Source organism: Mastigoproctus giganteus, chromosome 10 (assembly GCF_048544385.1).
Source record: "Mastigoproctus giganteus isolate SK-2022 chromosome 10, ASM4854438v1, whole genome shotgun sequence".
NCBI classification, from domain to species: Eukaryota; Metazoa; Arthropoda; class Arachnida; order Uropygi; family Thelyphonidae; genus Mastigoproctus; species Mastigoproctus giganteus.
The window spans coordinates 98,805,057-98,826,136 of record NC_143584.1 but is presented as its reverse complement, the minus strand read 5'-3'; the positions used below and the strand labels follow the sequence as shown (position 1 = coordinate 98,826,136).

The following is a 21,080-nucleotide window of genomic DNA, read 5'->3' as shown; positions in this document are numbered from 1 at the left end:
AACTTTTTTACGTAAGTCATTTGTTTTTTTTTAATACATATTTTGTATTAATATGTATAAAGAACTGCAATTTTATTAATATTTTTCTTCTAAACTAGTGTTTTTGTTAGTCCTTGGTCCCAATTAAGCAAAATTTATATGTATTTATATGCAAAGTTGTACCCCGACTTACGCGAATTCGACTTACGCGATTTTCGTCGGACCCACCTATCGCGTAACTTCGGGGTATTACTGTATAGCAATGTAGATTGGCACAGGCTATCTTATTCTTTATAGGTTCTTTTGGCCTTATAGCCTGCAGAGTACTTTTATGCCTATGTTTTAATACACTTTGAATACCTACACAGTACCAATTATACTCTTACTATAGTAATTGGATTACAGACTGATGTAATGTTCAATCTACAACTGATGGCATTAATCTGATCTGATATACATTTTACATCTATTCCAAAATTTCATAATAGATTAAATATATATATATATCCAATATTTTAAAATTAAATAAAATTAAATAAAAAATAAAACATAAGCCAGTAGTATGGCAAAAACTGTAGAGCATAAAAAAAGCATAAAAATAAAACTGTAGAGCATAAAATTAACATAAAAATAGCCCAAAATAAAACAAACGGAAAAAGGAGAGTAAAGGTAAGACATAAACAGTAGCCGAGAAACCCTTATATAATTTTGCACTTTAAATCCAATTAATAAGACCGATATAAATTTAAAATAATGCCAATTACATAATAATTTAGTGGTCCCCCCCCCGAGAGGTACCAGTTCCGAAAGACATGAAATATCATCAGAAAGGGTTAAAGGAACTACTAAAAGATAACAAAATCAAAAAAAATAGACTGACCATTATGCCCCATATCGACAGAGGACCACGAGGCCAATAATGGTCATGGAATCGCTGCATTTCAATCACTATACAAAACGTTGCAAAGGCGAAAAGATCAAAGTACCAATACACCCTTTCCCCTCCGAACGATCCATCAATGCAGAGGATTTGCACAGCAGTGGGCCTTATGCAGCAAAAAATAAATTATAGAACAGACAACACTCTAAAGCAGTGCCACAACACTGACATAATGTAAGCTGAACCAGCTTATATAGAAGAGAAAGGAAAATTGATGGCGGCACAGGTGCTGCATAATTAGCATATCAACCCATTACTACCATTGAATTATATTTGAATAATGACAAAAGTTAAAATAAATAAATATTGTCATTATTCAAATATATATATATATATATATATATATATATATATATATATTTCAAAAATGATGGTCAATAATTTAAAGGTGAAAAGTACAAACTAAAATAAGCAAAAAAAAGTCCCAGTGAACATCGCACCGCAAATTAACCATTTTCGAGATAATGCACATTTTCTGTTAAGATCCACCACTGGCTATGGGAACACTAGTTTAGCAAAAAGCTGTCTGTGAATCCTTTGCTAAGGGTGGTTTTAATAAACATAAGAAAATACATTTTTAATATTGGGTTTCAACACCACAGGCTTTTACAGATGTTACAAGTTACAGGATGTTCTTTCTAACACCCTTTCCTCAACATCAGGTGTTATGCTTCTGGGCCTACTTGCTCGTACTCCATGTGCGAAGTGCCCATATTCTCCAAGGTGTTGATGTACCTTGATGAATGTGCACCTGTTGTGCTACCTTCGGCAGGGAAATGCTTCTTGATACAAACATGCAGCCTTGAGTGCACTGCTGTCAGTTTTACCATACATGAAGTGCATGTCCGCATATTGCCTTCATTGCCATAACCTCTTTCCATGCTGACTATCCTTTGACAAGTACTAGTATACCTGTTGCATCTCAGAGCATCGTGTGAGAGAGAGAGAGAGAGAGAGAGAGAGAGAGAGGGGGGGGTGGGGAGAATGGAGAGAATGAGCATATAACCTAACCTAAACAAATGAGTTAGTGGTGGATCCCAACTAAAAATGTGTAATATCTTGAAAATGATTCACTTAAGGACCCATGTTTACTAGGCTTTTTTTGCATATTGTAGTCTGTACAGTTCACTTTTAAATTATTGACCATCACTTTTGAAACACCTTGTATATATATTTCCCTCTTCTCCTCCTCCCCAAATTCTGTGTAACAACTCCTGATGAAATATACATATATGAAAATTGCTACTTTCTTAATTTATGTGTGAATTTGTATGAATGCCTTTCGTTTTCCTTTTAACAATGCAGTACCTAACAGTTTTCTCTGAATTCAATATTTCTGTTTGTTTTCAACAAATATATCTTGCAAGGATGATGAGAGAGGGGGGGGGAAATGGAGAGAATGATAATGATACTGATACCTCGTCACCTCTAGCAGTATTATTCCCTAATTATATACAATATTTTCTACAGGTTATTCCACAAGAAATTGGGAATTTTTTGCATTACTTTATTCAATTCTTCTCTGTTAATTATATCTTTTTTTTTTTTTTTTTTAGCAGCCCGTTTTAACCTGGAAACTGAATGGAAAAACAACTTTCCAAGAATGAGAGAATTGGATAGGGTAAGCAGTCATCTTTTTGATTTTGTGTTAATGACCATCATTAATTGACTCTGGCCATAATTGAGGTAACCTTTACTTTTTTCTATGCAGTCGGCTTCTAAGCAGAAATAAGTGTGATGTTTTGAAAGGTTCTTGCTTTATCAAAGGCACAGTACACAGTTAAAAGATATAATTATCTCATCCTGATCGTATTCTGGAGACCTCGACATTATATGAACCAATAGGATAACTATTGGTTCATATAAAATAGTTATCCTATTTTATAGATAGATTGGACAATATCTTTCTGATGGGATAAAGGGTGATGAACTTCTAATGGTGATTCTCCTTTACTGCTTGTATACTACTTCTCATTAATAGTAGAATTTATTTCCATGTTAAATTGAAATATGTTTGATTATTAAACTGCTCCAGTTTGTTTAATGACAGCATATTTCTTGAATACGCTGACTCCCCACCCAGTGCCCTCTAAAGGGTATAATATAACATTTAATAATATTTCTTTTTACATTTTTATATAGTTTAAAAACAAATGTCTTTTTAAATCCCTTTCATACGAAATTGAAGTAAGCTGGTATTCGGTTGTTTTCTTCAGAAACATATAATTAAAAAAAAACCAGCCTAAGAGGGAAGTCGTATTTGCTAGATTGCAGATTGGACCTACCTACCTAACTCCTAGTTGCCTACCTACACGGGATGATCCTCCACTATGCAGCAAACTGTCAAACTCTCAACTTACTGTAAAACACCTTATCATTGAATGCCCATTATACTTGAGAGAACAACAAATAGCTTTTTCATCCTATCTATGGTCCTCTACTCACCTTTACAGCAAATCTTAATGATCTTTTTATTTTCCTGAAAACAATAAACAAATACTGTGATAGGTGCATTGTGGCCTTAGTACCCTGAAGCTGGACAGATTAGATAGAAAGTTGATGACCATCGACCCTTGGGTGACTTTTGCCTCTATTATTGTGAAAAATACTAACTCACCATGCCTGTATGAAAATACAAGCTTTGAATGGCGAATTTATACCACTACAATCTCCAATACTACAGTTGAATGATTGTGATATATCATCTTCATCCTATGTGCTTTCATTTCAGTTCATTAAACTGGTGAAGAGTGTTACAAAGTTAATTTTCTTTGTCTCCAAAGAACTGTTATTGGGTTATTGTTAGACTACAGATCTCCAGTATATGAAATAGTTTTTACATTATTTAGTTGTATTGCATAACTTCTGCACTACAAGAACTAGGCAGAGTTCTAGAAAGGAAACTCACCTTCTGTTTCTTTAGTAGTACTAACTGAACCGCTTGGTTACCCTTGTGGCACTGCTCTTGCCTCCCCATGGCAGGGCCGGTAACCTGGAAATAAAAGTTCTTTCCAGGGCGAAAAGGAGCAAAATGATCTCCCCTACAGGACCTAAGGATCCTAAAATGGCTGCTCATGAGATAGAAGACTAACTCATGCAGTGCCAAAAGACAAAAAACTGATACTATTAAGAGAAGAGCTCCATTGCATCTTGTATTGCACTCTACTTAAGAACAGTCTCTAGGTAGTTCCTCACCTTTTAAAATACAGAAACACCTAGAAAATCTAATAGGATTGCCAAAAACAACCCAGCATCTTAGATATGGTGGCCTGCTTGTTGAGGTCTCAGATGAACAGCAGTCACAACAGCTCCAAAAACTAACATCCTTTGGAGGATTATCCATCACTGCTTCTTCCCCTAATGCTACTCTAAACACCTCTAGGAGTGTGATAGCTGAGTGGGACCTCATAAATCTCTCAGAAGAAGAGCTGAAAAATGAATTACAAGACCAAGGAATTGTGCATGTAAAGTGCATGTATACCAAACGAGACAATGCTCTAGTTCCGACTCGGAACATAATATTAACATTTGATAGCCCCAAACCTCCAACATCCATCAAAGCAGGGTATCTCAATTGTCAAATAAAACTGTACGTTCCTAAAACCCAACACGCTGTTTTAAATTCCAAAAATTGGGCATTCCCAAAACATGTGCAGAGGTTTAGCCCCTTGTGTTAATTGCGGTTCACGCAAGCACATTCACTCAGAATGTAAATCAGAACAGCACAAGTGCTCAAATTGTAATAGCTGACATGCTGTCCCTTCTAGAGATTGTCCTATTTGGGAAAAGGGAAAAAAAAAACATTCAACAGGTCAAAGCCAAACAAAACATCATGTACCAAAAAGGCAAAAAGTCGGTACAGCTCAATTCAACAAGCAGCCCACTTTCACTCAAGTAGTTCAAAAGCCAACTGCACAGTAAGCAGTACTGTGCAAAGAGTATCAACGACTGGTACTCAAACAAAAGTTACATTTCCCCCAAACACATCAATGTCAGACTGGGCTTGGTCAATTTTAGCAGCTGTGCCCTTATCTAGCAAACCATCTAAGACAAGCAAGGCTATTAATACACCAATCACTGTTCCGCATACTAATAATAATCCACAATATTCAAAAAGTGATGATTCTACTAAAACTGACTCAATAGAAATGGAAGGGAACACTGACCAAGAAGAACCAGTTCTCGACCTCTTCCCAGAGATGGAGATGGGAAGACCATACTTTTCGAAAAATCTGTTCACCATAAGCCAACAGCTCCTCGGACAGAAACTGAGGACCCCACTACATCCAAATAATGTCCAGTTTCCTTTAATGGAATTGTAGAGGATATCACAGTAACTTTAATGACATTCAGAATCTTCAGTATAACCCAGTTGCCTTTTGCCTTCAAGAACTAATTTAATCGCTGTTACTGCCTCACTGAAATATCACGTCACCTACATAAACGATCGAGTTTCTCATATAACCAATTCAGCTCATGGAGGGGTTGCAGTTGTAGTCAGCTCCAATATCCTTTCCCGACCATTAATGCTACAAACAAATCTTGAAGCAGTAGCGCTCGAATATCCTTTCGTTTTGCTCTTATCGTTGTCTCCTATATCTTCCCCCTAACCAAGACATATCGTACAGTGATCTTCAAACCCTTGTATCTCAGCTCCCTCCCCCCTTTTGGATCATGGGGGATTTTAATGCACATAATCCTTTATGGGGTGATAAGATATATGATAAATATATGATGCAACAGCAAATATTGTGGAGTACCGATAAATATCTTAGAATTGCCCTGAGGAAACTGAACAATATGCAGAGATTACTGTTTGATAAGCATGCAGAGGAACTGCCCTTTCCCGGGTGCCAAGTGTTCCATGACCAAGTGATTCTAGTGCGTCTCTAAAGAGCATTTCAATGAATAGATTCTACTTTTTTTTTTCAACAATCCTTTTTCTTGATTTCTCTATCAAAGTAGCTATTTCGCACTACAAGAAGTAGACAAAGACCCAGAAAGGAAAACCACCTTTCTGTTTCTTATTCTGTTAGTACTAACTCAGCCGCTTGGTCACCTTGTCGTACTGCTCCTACCTCCCTGTGGTGGGGACCAGAAACCTAGGTGGTAAAGCCCCAAGGCCAAAAGGTGCAGAACATGGATTTTTGTAACTTCCCCCCAATTCAGACAGCAAATCCAAATTCAAAGGATTTGCACCAACTGAATGATGACAATATCAACTGAAAGAGACTGAAGACAGATGCTTCCCTAATAGAACATCCAAGTTTCCTGATACTGCATTCCTTAATGAACCAGGTCCTAGGCAGTCTATCGCCATTCCTCATACAAACATTTCTGGAAAAATGTAGCAGGTTCCCCGAAAATGGTGCGCTGTCTTAAATCTGTGGACCTATTGATTGAGACTACAAGCTCCAAACACCCTTTTAAAACTCACCACATTCAGCGGAATTCCAGTTTAGGTGTAACCACATGCTACCCTCAGTACCTCCAATTGTGTCATTTCAGAATGGGACCAAATGAATGTCTCAGAAGAGGAAATTGGCAACGAATTGCAGGATCAGAAAGTCACACAAGCAAAGAGAATTATGATGAAGAAAGACGGCGAACTTATTCCATCTCGCAGCATCATACTAATATTTAGCTCACCAAACCTACCTTCAATAGTGAAAGCCGGGTATTTGAACTGCCTCATTCGCCCGTATATCCCCAACCCCCTAGGGTGTTATAAATGCAGAAATTTGGACACTCCCAAATGGTTTGTCGAGGTGGTGCAGTATGCCCTAACTGTGGATCGAAGGAATATGCCCAAGCTGATGGTAAATCGCAGCCTCACTTTTTCCTAATTGTAAAGGCAATCACCCAGTCTTCTCTATATGAGGTAAAAAAATCCAAAAATACAAAATAGAAAAGAAAGTCTCATTTTCTGAAGCTAGAAAACAATAACAGCAACAGATGCCAAGACGTACTTATGCTGACGCTGCTAAAATTATTACATTCAATATCAGTTCAAACAGATACATCAATCCCGCCAATCATCTCTATTTCTGAATGGGCTCAATCTTTACTCTCCTCTGTACCTCAGTCCTCAAAGCAACAGACTTCAAATAGATCTAGTAGCACCCCAGTCACGATACCACCTGTTACTCGTACAACTCCTGTAAGATCTAGTCAAACAGAAAACTCTGATCTCGGTAACAAAACAGCATGCTGAATCTTTCCTTATGGACACAAATGAGAATTGCCCTCGAGAAGAAACGGAAACCATTCTGAATATCCATCGAGAAAACAAAATAGATACCAGACTAATATTTTCAAGGAGAGACAAAATGAAAATTGACTGACTGAAAGAGACTTCCAAAAAGTAGACAGACACAACTTCTTCATTTATATCCAAATAATGAAAAACATCATCCAATGGAACTGCAGCGGCGTTTGCAGCAATATCGACAACATCCACAAGATAATTATGTGTCATAAACCAATTGTAATCAGTTTACAAGAGACATAAGAGGGGGTTTTGATAAGTTTCCGGCCTGACAAGGAAAAAATTTGAATAGATGATAATCCTTTTAATATGTTGTTACCCAATGTCTCATAACATGTGCAATACAGGTCTGAAGTGACCATGCAACACAAAGTGTGAGTTTTTCCAAAGTTGAGAAGAGAGGCTCATCAAGTACCTCTTCTCCAAGAAAATGGCAACCAAAGAAATTTATGATGACTTGAAATAAGTAATGGCCAAGGAGTGCCCTTTATACGGCACAATGAAATCATGGGTGGTGGATTTCAGGAGGGGGAGAACAAGCACAAAGATGAGGAAAGACAGGAAGACCCAGACCCAGGACCGTAGTGACTATGGAAATTGTCGATAGTGTCCACGACTTGATCCTTGCAGACAGGAGGACGGGTCTGCAACGTGTACCAGACACCCTACGCATCAGTTGGGAGTGGGTGCATTACATTGTGCATGAAGAATTGTGTATGAGAAAACTGTCTGCCAAGTGGGTTCCCAAACTCTTGACAGCTGATGACAGGAGAAAAAGAAGGGACTGTGCAAATGCACTTTTGGACTGTTTTTCAAGTAGTGCAAGCAATGTTATTCAATGAATAGTGACAGTTGATGAAACACCATTGACAGTTGATGAAACACCATTGTTATATATCCCTATAACACGGGTATGATTCTGAGACCAAAAAATCAATCCATGCAGTGGTGCCATGATGGACCAATACGACCCAAAAAATTTCGCAGACAGAAATCTTCATGGAAAGTGATGGGTGTGATATTTTGGGATTGTGAGGAGATAATACTCAGAGAATACCTGGGAAAAGGCACCACCTTGAATGCTGAATGTTATGTGGTCATGTTGGACAAATTGCATGCTGTTTTGAAGGAAAAGAGGTGGGGAAAGTTGTCAAAACACATCCTTTTCCTCCAAGACAAAGCTCCCTACCACAAGGCCAGAATTGCAATGGAGAAAATTCATGACGCAGTATGTAATCATTGAACATCCCCCTTATTCCCAAGACCTTCCCCCCTCTGACTATTACTGTTCCCCAACCTCAAAATGCACCTCAAAGGTACTACATTTAGGGACACAAGAGACGTTATATCAGCAGTAGATGGGTGGTTTGCAGACAAAGACTGTTATTACCATGGAATAGAATTGCTGCAGGAATGTTGTGCCAAGTGTATCAACCTGGAAGGGAACTATGTTGAATAAAATGACATTCATTTGCCACTGTCACCATGTTTTCTTTCTGAGGCCGGAAACTTATCAAAACCCCCTCATAACACCCCAGGTGTCTACCCTCAATAAAAAATTATACTCTCTTTCAGCAAAACAGACCTGCTACCACTAATGCTCACGGAGGGGTAGCCATACTTATAAATGCAAGAGTACCACGCAAATAGCGATTGCCGTTACCCTAACACTTGCATTGATCTACCTGCCGCCCAGTCACCCTTGTACCCTACATGAACTTGAAGATCTCATTCAGCATTTGCCAACCCCCTTTCTGTTTATCAGGTGACTTCAATGGACATCATCCAGTGTGAGGTTCTCCCAATACAGACGGACAAGGACAACTCATTAAAGTGCTTATCGACAGACAAAATCTAACCATATTAAATACCGGCTCACCAACTTACCTCCACCTCCTAACAGAAACATTCTCTTCAATAGATCTCTCTATTGAAGAGACTGTTCCTTTTCCCTAGTATTGAGTATACAGTTCTGGGTGAATCCGCTCAACAGTGACCAGGCGCCTCCGTAGCCAGGTGGGAAGGAACAGCACATGCTTCTTAATTAGACCGGGGTTTCGAGCCCATCACCACCAAATACGGAGGATGCGGAAACGTCAGGAATGACCACCGCATATTCCCGGAGCAATATGGCCTTAGTTGCTAATGCTTCTAAAAACCAAATAACAACATCAACAGTGACCACTACCCTATAATATGTAAAATTCAAATGTCACGCTGCATACCATGCGAAACTCTCACCAAATGGAAATTTTCCAAGGCAGATTGGGCCAAGTACACATCTCACGTATCTTTCAACAATCAGATCATCAAATCTCATCCAATTGACACAGTTGCCAATCATATTACAAAACAGATTCTAGCAGCTGCATCTGCTGCCATCCCAAAATCACAATCAAGCATCCGTAGAACCACAAATTATTGGTGAAAGAATGTAAAAAAAGAAAAAGGAAAAACCGTGCATGGAATTTATTACGCAAACATCCTACCACCGCCAATCTTATAAACTACAAGAAAATTAGGGCTAAAGCCTGTCATATTAGGAAGAAAGCAAAGAGAGACTCTTGGGTTCGATTATAGATCTTCATTAGCATTAGCATTAGCATTAGTAGAGGCATATGATGCAAGAAAGCAAGCTTATTCAGCATCAGCCAAAAAAAAAAAAAAAAAAACCCTCTCCCACTTCACCCCTCCGTTCGTTCGAAATACCTGTCCAGTTGAGCTTTAAATTTGTTTAGGCTATCAACTTCAACAACAAGTGATGGAAGTCGGTTCCACCAACCAACCACCCGCTGGCCAAAGGCAAATTTCCGCACATCTATCCGACATCCGTCCTTCCTCAATTTGAATTTATGCCCTCTGAGGTGATTATTCTGAGAAAGATGAAGAATCCCATTGGCATTGAGCATGCTCAAACCATTCAAAGCCTTATACACCTCTATCAGATCACCTCGCCGGTGCCTAGTCTCCAGACTCTGTAATTTGCAAAACTTAAGCCTTTCTTCGTAAGAGCAACCCTTTGTTCCATTTACTAATCTTGTTGCCCTTCTCTGTACCCGTTCCAGCAGCTCTACATCCTTCTTGAAATGAGGCCTCCAGACCTGTATACAGTACTCAAGATGTGGCCTAACCATTGCCTTATACAAGGGAATAATCACCTCCTTATCCCTGCTAGAAAAATTCATGTATATCATTGACAAGACACCATGAGCTACTCTTGCAGCTCGTCTGCACTGCTCAGAGAACTTCATATCTGCCTGCACAATTACCCCCAGGTCCTTTTCATTCTCCACCACTGTCAGTGTAGTACCGCAGAGTTGATACATTGCTCTGGGATTACTGTTACCCATATGTAGTACTTTACATTTGTCAATGTTAAACTTCATTTGCCACCTCTCAGCCCATCTGTTCAACCTTTCCAGATCCTGTTGCAGCAGCATAGCGTCAGTAGTGTCCTTAACAACCCTGCCGACCTTTGTATCATCTGCAAACTTAGACATTAAACTTGATATCCCATCATCAATATCATTCATAAACACCGAAAACAACAATGGACCCAACACTGAACCTTGAGGAACTCCACTAATAACATTAGTCCACGTTGAGCAGTGTCCATTGATTACCACTCTCTGTCTTCTGCCACTCAACCATCCCCTTATCCATAGCAGCAATTTGCCTCCAATGCCACACTGCTCCAATTTGTGCAGCAGTCTTCCATGTGCAACAGTATCAAAAGCCTTTCTAAGATCCAAATATATAATATCAAAGTTATTCCCTGCATCCAGTTCTTTTGTGACTACATCATAGTATCCAATCAAATTGGTCAGGCAAGACCTGCCCTTAACAAAACCATGCTGCGTCTGAGCTATAACTGAATTCTTGTCTAGATGATCCTGCAGTGCTTCTTTAACCAGTGCCTCCATTAATTTACCTGGAACAGAAGTTAAACTAACAGGTCTATAATTACTTGTGTCAGCCTTTGATCCTCCTTTGTGAATTGGGGTTACATTTGCACATCTCCAGTCTATGGGTACCTCCCCTGAGTCCAAAGAAGCTCTCATAATTATGGCTAGGGGTTTGCATACTTCCTTTGCTGCCTCCTTTAATATAACTGGATAGATCCCATCCACCCCAGGTGCCTTTTTTATGTTTATCCTCAACAATCTCTCCTCCACTTTCCTCTCAGTTATTACAAAATCATCCAGCTCACTGCCAATGTTTACTTTACCTACATCATTCTCCTTCCTGAATAACTCCTCATGCGTTCCCAATACTGTCAATTCATACCTTTATGCTGATGATCTGACTGTCTCTTGCAGTTCCCAAAACATGAGCTTTATTGAGAGGCAACTGCAAACCTCAATTAATAATATTGAGCTATGGATGACACAGAATGGTTACCGACTATCCTATGAGAAATCAAGAGTAATTCACTTTTGTAATAAACAAAAGATACATCCAGATCCAGACTTAAGAAATCTCCCTATCACTGCTGTGAACAGCGTTCGTCTTCTTGGTGTGATTTTTGATAATAAATTAAACTTTTCAGAATACATCAAACATCTACGGACTGTTTGCCAGAAAAAAATGAACTTACTAAGAGTTATCCCTTCTACAACATGGGGTGCAGATCGTTACACCTTACTTCACTTGTACAGAGCCCTAATCGGATCTTGCCTCGATTATTGTGCCACGATTTAAGATTCTGCTTGGGAAAGCATGCTACCACGTCTTGCCCCTATTCAGCATTCTGCCCTCAGGATTGCTGTACATTGCCAATACAAAGTCTATATATGGAAGCCCATGAACCTCTGCTCAGCCTCAGGAGAAAGATGTTACTTCTGAATTATGCAGCCAAAATTCAAAATCTACCTACTCACCCCATTAGGCCAATCCTTAATGATCCACAATTCACAATGTACTACAGAAATAAAACCCATAGCAGTTCAGTCTACTGGCATCAGATTGTAGGCATTATCACAAGCTTGGAATATACATCTGGACAAAATCCTCCAAGATGCCAACAGTTCAGATCCTCCATGGTCTTCTGTTAAACCATCCTGTGGCAGCTATTTCCTAAACTGGGGAAATCATTCGCTTTCAAATACCAATATACAGCAACTCCATACTGCTCACACACAAAATTACCCAAATTTTACACAAGTACAAACTTTTTTTGTACAAACTTTTTTTGTTACAAACTTGTGTAACAAATTTTACACAAGTACAAAAAAAATTTGTATATACTAATGGATCCAATGTCTGGGAGTGCAGTCGGTGCTGCAACTGTCTTTCCCTATAACACCATCTGTTTCACTTCCCACCGAATGCAGCAGTTATACAGCTGAATTATGTGCCATCAAGCTTGCCGTAGAAAACATTCTACATCTGTCCATCCAAAAAATTTGTAATATATACTGACTCACAGAGTTCACTTTTAGCCTTGCAAATTTGCTCCTCACCGACGCATCCTTTAATAAAATCTATAAAAACTCAGCTGACACATATCCATGATCACCAGCAAGTAGTCATCTTTTGCTGGATCCCAGGCCACACTGGGATATCGGGGAATGAAAAAGCAGACTATGCAGCCAAACATTCATCCAACATAGCATATCCATGATCACCAGCAAGTAGTCATCTTTTGCTGGATCCCAGGCCACACTGGGATATCGGGGAATGAAAAAGCAGACTATGCAGCCAAACATTCATCCAACATAGCATTGCCAGATTACTGTGTTCCATATGTGGACTACAGATCCCATATAAGAAATACATGTAAGGAACAATGGAAACTTCTATGACAAGTTCAACTGTTTAACCAGCTCCATGAAATAAAACCTGAACCACAGTTATGGGTCTCTATTTTTTGTGTAAACAGGAAGGAAGAAGTCATCCTGGCCAAAGCACGAATAAGGCACAGTCAGCTCACCCATATTTTTCTTCTTACAGGAAATGATCCTCTGCAACTCTCTTCTTACAATAAAGCACATTCTCGTAGAATGTATACCTTATCCACTGAAGCCCAAAAATCCTCATTCAGTTTTCTTCAAAATCTTCAAGAACTCTGCTGACACTCTGCCAGCTCATAGGTAATGATGCAAATCTCTCGGAATTTTTCTGCTTTTTAAAATGGATACATCTGTATAATTGTTTCTAACTGTTCATACAGACACCACGTGACCTTCATCTCGTTTATATGCACAGTATGGCCTAAGTAGCCCTTGTGCGAGAAATAACAATACCAATACCCTTTCCCAGCATTTATCTTTGACAATTCAGAACATTCAGAAAGAATTTACATATGACTCCATTCAGGATGACAACGATCGAGCTCAGACGATCTGACCGATGCGGTGTTATTCCATATGACATAATGAGATTGAGAACTAGAGACTCTTTGACAGTGGCTTTCAGATACATAGGTAAAGATACTAAACTAACCTGTGAGCAAGCTCAGTCCAAAGAATATATTAACAGTTTTTTTTTTTTTTTTATTTATTTGGCCTTCAATTTAGTCTTCCTAAGGACAATTCCAAACTTGACCTACTGCTGGGCCCAACGTAAGCACAATTTATTCACTATGATTAGACAGTTCGGTAAACCTACAGTGTTCATGATTCTGAGTGCCAATGAAATTGGTTGGCCACACTTGCTTCAGCTATTGTACAAGTTACAGAATAACAGATACAATATTAGTGAGGACGACGCAATGGACTTCATGCAGAAGCCAACACTAGTGAACAGAGTTGCTGTAACTTGTGCGATATACTTCAAGAATATTGTGGACATAATTATGAACACATACCAGTCGAAAAGTTATAGCCCGTTTGGTCAATTTTACAATTTTAAAGTGCATGGAATTTCATCATCACAGTAGTCCACACATTTTTCTGTGGCTAAATAATGCTCCCAGACACTTTGGGCAAGAACAAAGAAGACACCATCGCAATGATAGACAAGTTTGTGATTGTCTCCTGTAGCAAGTCTCTGGGGAGCATTAAGCTTCAAACTGACAAACAATCATTCACGTGTTACAAGAAAATAATGCTGGATAAATGACAGCCGTGTCGATTTGAAGCACCATTCATGCCTTGCTGCTCGACCACTATATTAGTGCCCATGCTTAGGAGATGGATACAAAGTAAAATGTGCTGCCCACTACAAGATGCAGCAAAATCTACAGGATAACAATTGTGCCGACATTGATATTCCTCCTTCAGGGCAAACAATGTAAACGCCTAGGACTATTACTTGGATGTGCTAAGAGCTGGCATAAATTAGCCCAAGGCACAATCCGTTTGTCTGTAACATTTTAAAATCAAAAAGTGACATCCAATTCATTATGGGGAATATACTTGTGCTGCATATGTCACTGCGTACGTGAACAAGACAAAATGAGGGATCAGCAATTTACAGTGGCGGATCATTACAGTCACAAACGAGAGTTTGAGATTGTTGAAATAGCAAAAAAACTATCCATCGACATGCTCACCAGCATCGAGATCATGAGTAAAGAAGCCATCTGGTACTTGTTACGTCAGCTAGCTCCCCAGTGGTAGTTTACATTCCCACTATTTGGCCGACTGAGAGACAGAAAGTGAGGAAAACCAACATAGAAATGAACGACGAGAAATTTGCAGAGGATTCGTGACATATGGAAAGAGAATTGGTTCAACAAATACGAGAAGAGACCAGACCACTTGGATCGTGTTGCTCTGTCATGCTTTGTTGCAAATTACACATGCAGCACTAATGGAATCTGCAAGAAACAGTGGTATCCATGCTTATTACACTATCAAATATGTGACATGGCTCGAGATCTCAACGAGTACAAGTGCGAGATGGTAATGCTCATGTGCCATTTAACAATGAGGAAACAGATACTCTCAGAGAAGGTATATGTCAAAATCTATCATGACAAAAAAGAACTCTTACTAGAAAAACGTAAATTGTATGAATCTGATGCGGACATTTGCAAAACGATGGAAATTTGTAAAGTGATGTGCGAAGACAATGAAGCGACCCAGTCAAAACGTGGTAATAACCTGCATAGCCTTGTTACGTGACTGCAAGAAGAAGACGCCTTTCAAGACTTTTACGATCATCCAGACAGTGAGATGAATGAGGATCTAAAGCTCACCATGCTCAATCGACTCAGTGCAATTGCAAAGAAACACAAAAACTTAATGACCAAATAGGACTTTTGTGAATAATGAGAATGGCTAACAAGAAGCAAAAGATTCTACTTGTGCATGTAATTTGGAGTCGTCTAGTTATTGGTTATCTCCCAATCATGAATCGATTCATATATTCTTGACCTATGGTTGCTGAAAAATGTTTGTTATTCTCCTCTTGATGGAAATATACAATCACTTCAGCAATACAGATGAATGTGGTAATGCCTACATCACATGCGCTTCAACTGGTAAGCTCGAAAATCTCTTTTGGCCTTTCCAAATTCTAGTGTTCACTCCCCACCCCCTTTTTTTTATATACAGTAAACCCCCGCTATTCGCGGGGGTTACTGAGAAATGTCGCGAATACCGAAAACGCGAATACTGAGTTATGGCTCCCATAGTAATAAAGGTGTTCCGTTCCAAAGTATGAAATATTTAAGAAAAACTAGTCTAAAATTTTGTCTATGTATGTATGTATTATATAGTATGAATCAGAGCTGTAAAACTCAATATGTTCTACGTTGATAATAATATTAGTAAATTAATAAGAGGAGTTTACCTCAATATAGTACGTGGAACACTTCCGTATGATACCCTCCAGAAATTAAAACGGAAAAAACGAAAAAATCGACAACTTACCGGTACATTAAAGTAAAATATAAATAATTAAAGTAAAATATAAATAATTAAATAATCAATTTAACACAATTCAAAATCAATTCAAAACAATTAAAATTCAAATTAACGCAATTAAAAGAATCTAACGAAAATATTCAAAACTATTTTCCTTCCTCGTTTTGAATATTTTCGTTAGATTCTTTTAATTGTGTTAATTTGAATTTTAATTGTTTTGAATTGATTTTGAATTGTGTTAAATTGATTATTTAATTATTTATATTTTACTTTAATTATTTATATTTTACTTTAATGTACCGGTAAGTTGTCGATTTTTTTCGTTTTTTCCGTTTTAATTTCTGGAGGGTATCATACGGAAGTGTTCCACGTACTATATTGAGGTAAACTCCTCTTATTAATTTACTAGTATGTATTATATGTACCTTCATAATAGACAGTACATAGTGAAATGCAAGCATATGGCATCGAAATGAAAATAAGAAACAATTTAATATTAAATGTAATATTTATTAGAAATTTCAAACAAATCTTTCAAATCAGCGCCTTTGCTTGCTAGCAAAAAAAACATCCCGCCAGTGCTATCACCAGTTTCGCTAAAGTGTTGATAAAGGCGTTTTGCCTTTTCACGAATGATGAGTGAACTTAACAGAATTTTATTTTGAGTTCAGTCTTCTATCCACAGATTTAAAGCCTTTTCCATTTTTTCTAATTTAACATCACGAGTTACAGAGCAAATTTTTTAAACAATTAGCACGTTTTCACGGACACTACGGCGGATTTTTTATTCCGATTTTTTGATTGATCTTACCATTGACTCATTGATTTTATAATGTTTTGCCACCGAGGAGACACTTTCATCATTAGAAATTTTGTCTAATAACTCAATTTTATTCGCTAATGTCATCACCTTCTTTGATATTTTCACATTTCCCTTGTTATTCGTAGCCATATTTTTATACGGGTTAGAAAGAACTTGTCCACAATAAAGTCACTTTCTTCTGTTAACACACTCGAAAAAGTCTGTTTTATACTGCAAAACGGTAGATTTATCATTTTTGTAAGCATATCAATTTATAAATTGATAAATTTATTCCATTTATAAACATATAAATTAAAAGCAAACGACGAAACCTTCCATGACAAACGCATAACATACTGAACAAGGATTAGCGAGAAACATCCACGCTCGCGATTTTGTCACCCCTCTCCCCTCACCCACTGAGCGCTGTTTTTACCGGGAAAGATAATTTTAGCCACTCCCATGTTTTTTTATGGCGGAAAATATTCACGGCGCTTTAAAATTCACATTTTTTAGGTTTTATTTTATATTAAATCGGCGATCGCGAATACGCGAAACCGCGAATACAGATACCGCGAATAGCGGGGGTTTACTGTATATATAAATAGGCCTTGTCATTGAAATCCTTGGAAATTAGGTGGCAGGGCCTGCCAGAGAACTTAAATAATCTACTGGGTACCTGACCTGCCTCCTCATGGTAAATGGTCAGAGAAACAACAGAACATAACACTACACGACATTCCACTCCCCACACACTTTTTAAATCTCTGGCTTCCACAGAGTTCTGTATCACAAAAACAGAGTACACAATGCAGAGATGGGGGAACTCCTGGTGCCATCGGACAATTAACACACTTTATACTATATCCATTGATCTACAAAATGAGTTTGCTAGGCTCCCAACTAATCGGCTACAAACAAGATAGGACAGTTTGCTTGAATTCATCCACAGTAGGAAGGAACTCTCAGTTTTCTCACTCAACTGCCAAAGCTTATTGGGGCATCATGCCAACCTCACCAACGCTGTTACATGGCAATGCCAAATCTTGCTGCTATCTGAGATTTGGTTAGACAATAATGAAAGTGTCAGAATCCCGAACTTCGATTGTGTGGTTCAATTCAGGCGTGAAACCAAACAGACAGCTGGAATCGCAATATATCACAACAAGATGGACGAGGTAAACATTGTTATGCCATACTTAGATGTCAACAAATAACTGGTTCAACAATCAATGGTTGGCCTTGGTGATGTACGTGCAACAGAGGGCTTCTTTCCCAGCGGCCAAGTGATACTTACAGTGGTTGTCTATATTTCTCCTGACAGTGACATACAAGATGGAATTGACTTCATTAATTTCATTTTGCTACCATACTCAATTCAAGGTGAAGTGCTGTTAAAGAAAGATTTACATAAAATACCCATGATGAATGAGCATCAATTTCAACATTAACTTCAGATTGGAAGAAACTAAACCATTGATTACTTCCCTGAAAGATACATCTAATCTAACTCTAAATGCTAATCCCTCAATTTCAATATCAGGTGCCTCAATCAATGCTGTTTTCTAGAGGCATTTGAGTACATTGCAATCACAAATATACGTCTCTTACCTTAATTATAATAAATCCATTGTATCTTGACTTTCAGCTGAAATTTGTGAAGGATCAATAAAACAAATAATAAGTACAAAAGCTCTTTTATTTTATAATTGGTATATACAAATCAAAATACCTAGAAAAACGCGGACGTTTCACACAAAACAATCGACCGCATGTGCTCGGCACATGCGCCATTTTTGTTACAGCATACCTTTATTAATCATCTGTATTATGATCATCCTTTTTAAAGTAGACCCCATTTGATGAAATGCACTTACTCCAACATTTCTTTCATTCTTAAAATACATGGTGGAAGCAGTTTTTTTTTTTTTTGACAAGAGTTTGATAATTGCCTCCGATGTCTTTACAACTTCTGACAACTAGAAAGATTTTCCTCACAGCTTCTTTAACTTTGGAAATTAAAAAAAAAAAAAAACAATGTGTGTACCTTGTATGCATGAAAGATGTTTTATTTTATACAAAAATATGGAATCCGTGTTTAGTTTCCAGAGCTAAGTTCCAGTAAACTCTTCCCCATCTCTTCCATCATGCAGTATGTCTGATGACTTTTGAGGTTATGATGGACATCCTGGCAAGATTCAGTCTTCCTTACATTTCGAGGGCTCTAAAACGGTGTTTGCAGGCCACCGCTAGTTAGTACACCGGACCGAACCTATTGGTAACTCTTTAGGAGGCTTACGGATCAGCTAGTGTATAATCTTTCTACCTGTACTCTGCCAGATAGTGACTGAAGGGAGTCCGAGTAGTGTGTATGCGGGGTGGCATTGCTGATGGCACGTTATCTCAAGGATCTGGGTATATTCTTACGAAGTGTACGCCAAATCCAAAAATTTCATTACTTCATACAGCATGTTCCCCCACTTTTTCTTATCATCGAATACACCACGAATTGTCAAACTAATAGAGTAAACTTATCTGCGAAAAGATCTAAACCTCCCAAACACTTCCTAGTTCTTTTCACAAATATACGTGTTCTCAATTCTAATCTCAACGATGTCCATTTCCACTTGCAGTCTGCCAAACCCAATGTACTTTTTCTGACAGAATCTCAGTTATCAGTTGATTCAACTGCTGCTCATCTCAGTTGCCCAAATTATTCGCTGTATGATTCCTTTCACCTGAAAGGTGGTACTTGTGCATATGTCCGTTCTGATATGCCCTGTCAGAGACTTGGTAATTTGTAATCTCCTCTTTTCGATCTTCTCTGACTTAAAATCTCTCTACCTCATTGTGTCAAATTCTTCTGTTGTCTCTACCGTTCTCCCAACTCCACTAATCACTTGGAGCTCTTAGACTTCCTCTCTTTGCAACTTTACTTTCTCCAGTCCAACTTTTCTAACAGTGAGGTAATTTTCCTTGGTAATTTTAATGTTCACAACTCCAGCTGGCTTCCGTTTTCTAGTCACACCGATGTTTGTTTGTTATTTGGTTTGTAGGAGCATTAGCAACTAAGGCCATATTGCTCAGGGGATATGCGGTGGTCATTCCCTGATGAAAGGTCAGGTAATGAAATGATGGTCATTTCCTGACCATCATCCATATTTGGTGGTCGCGGGCTCAAACCCCGGTTTAATCAAGAAGCGTGTGCTACGCACTGCTGCTCCTACCCATCTGGCTGCGGAGGCGCCAGTCATACCGACCCAGCTGGTCGAGATGCTGAGGCTTTTCCAATTACTAATGACCTTGCACAGATTGTTCATTTACCTACAAGAATACCAGACAATCCTAACCATACAGCCAACAGGCTTGATCTTTTTCTCACAAACAACCCTTCTAGGTACACGGTCGAAGTGAGTGGTCCTTTAGACACCTCAGATCACAACTTGGTGATTGTCTCTTCTCCAGTGGAACCTTTATCTCATGCTATTCCCAACCTTGTGTTGTTGGGCATTACAAGAATGCAAAATGGGATGACCTGCGAGATTTCTTTTCCTTGTTCGGACTACTGTTTCAAAACTTCGGATGTTAACGTTTGCTCAGATCGTGTCAGTGAAATTATTCTTGTAGGAATGGAATCCTATATCCGACGCTTCACTTTAAATTCTCGTCCTTTATCTAAACCTTGGTTTCCGATAAATGTGCTAAGGCCATTCAGGAGAAGAATGTTGCATATTGTAGTTGGCTTGTTTCCAATTCTTCAGTTTCATTTTCTGCCTACACCAAAGCTCACAACAATTGTAAAGCAGTTATTAATCAGTCCAAACTAGATTTTGAACAGGTTAAGAGTAGAAAACTTGCTTCTTGCCCTAATGGTAGCCGCGCATTCTGGTCTCTTGGCAAAGCTATTGTCCTCAACTTTTGCCCATCTCTGTCAAAACCAGATGGTTCTATTGTCTCTTCGGCCAAAGGATAAAGTTGACCTTCTAGCATCCCACTCTTGGTAAAACTCCTCCCTCCATTCCCAACGTGCTCCATTCAATGCCTCATGTGGTCTTCCGTCAAAAGAATGTCAGAAGAATTTTGACAAATCTTGATTCTAAGAAAGCTCCAGGTCCTGATGATATTTCTCCACTTGTTCTCAAAACCTGTGCTCCTCAACTTACTCCTGTTCTTTTCCGCCTTTTTTCACTTTCTTATTCCAAATGTGTTTTTCCTTTTGCTTGGAAATTTGCTCATATCCAGCCAGTTCCTAAAAAGGGCGACAAATCCCTCCCATCC

The 21,080-nt window shown here is 38.5% G+C and overlaps 1 protein-coding gene across 4 annotated transcripts in view; it reads left to right on the top strand.

The window, feature by feature from the left end:
* Window positions 1–21,080, top strand: part of Opa1 (Opa1 mitochondrial dynamin like GTPase) — a 648,761-nt gene that overhangs the window by 387,566 nt on the left and 240,115 nt on the right. For all 4 annotated transcript variants that reach the window (XM_090383387.1, XM_090383386.1, XM_090383389.1 and 1 more), the window contains one exon: window positions 2,476–2,540. In XM_090383387.1, the coding sequence (XP_090239513.1) occupies window positions 2,476–2,540 (65 nt within the window). The remainder of the gene's footprint in view (window positions 1–2,475; window positions 2,541–21,080) is intronic.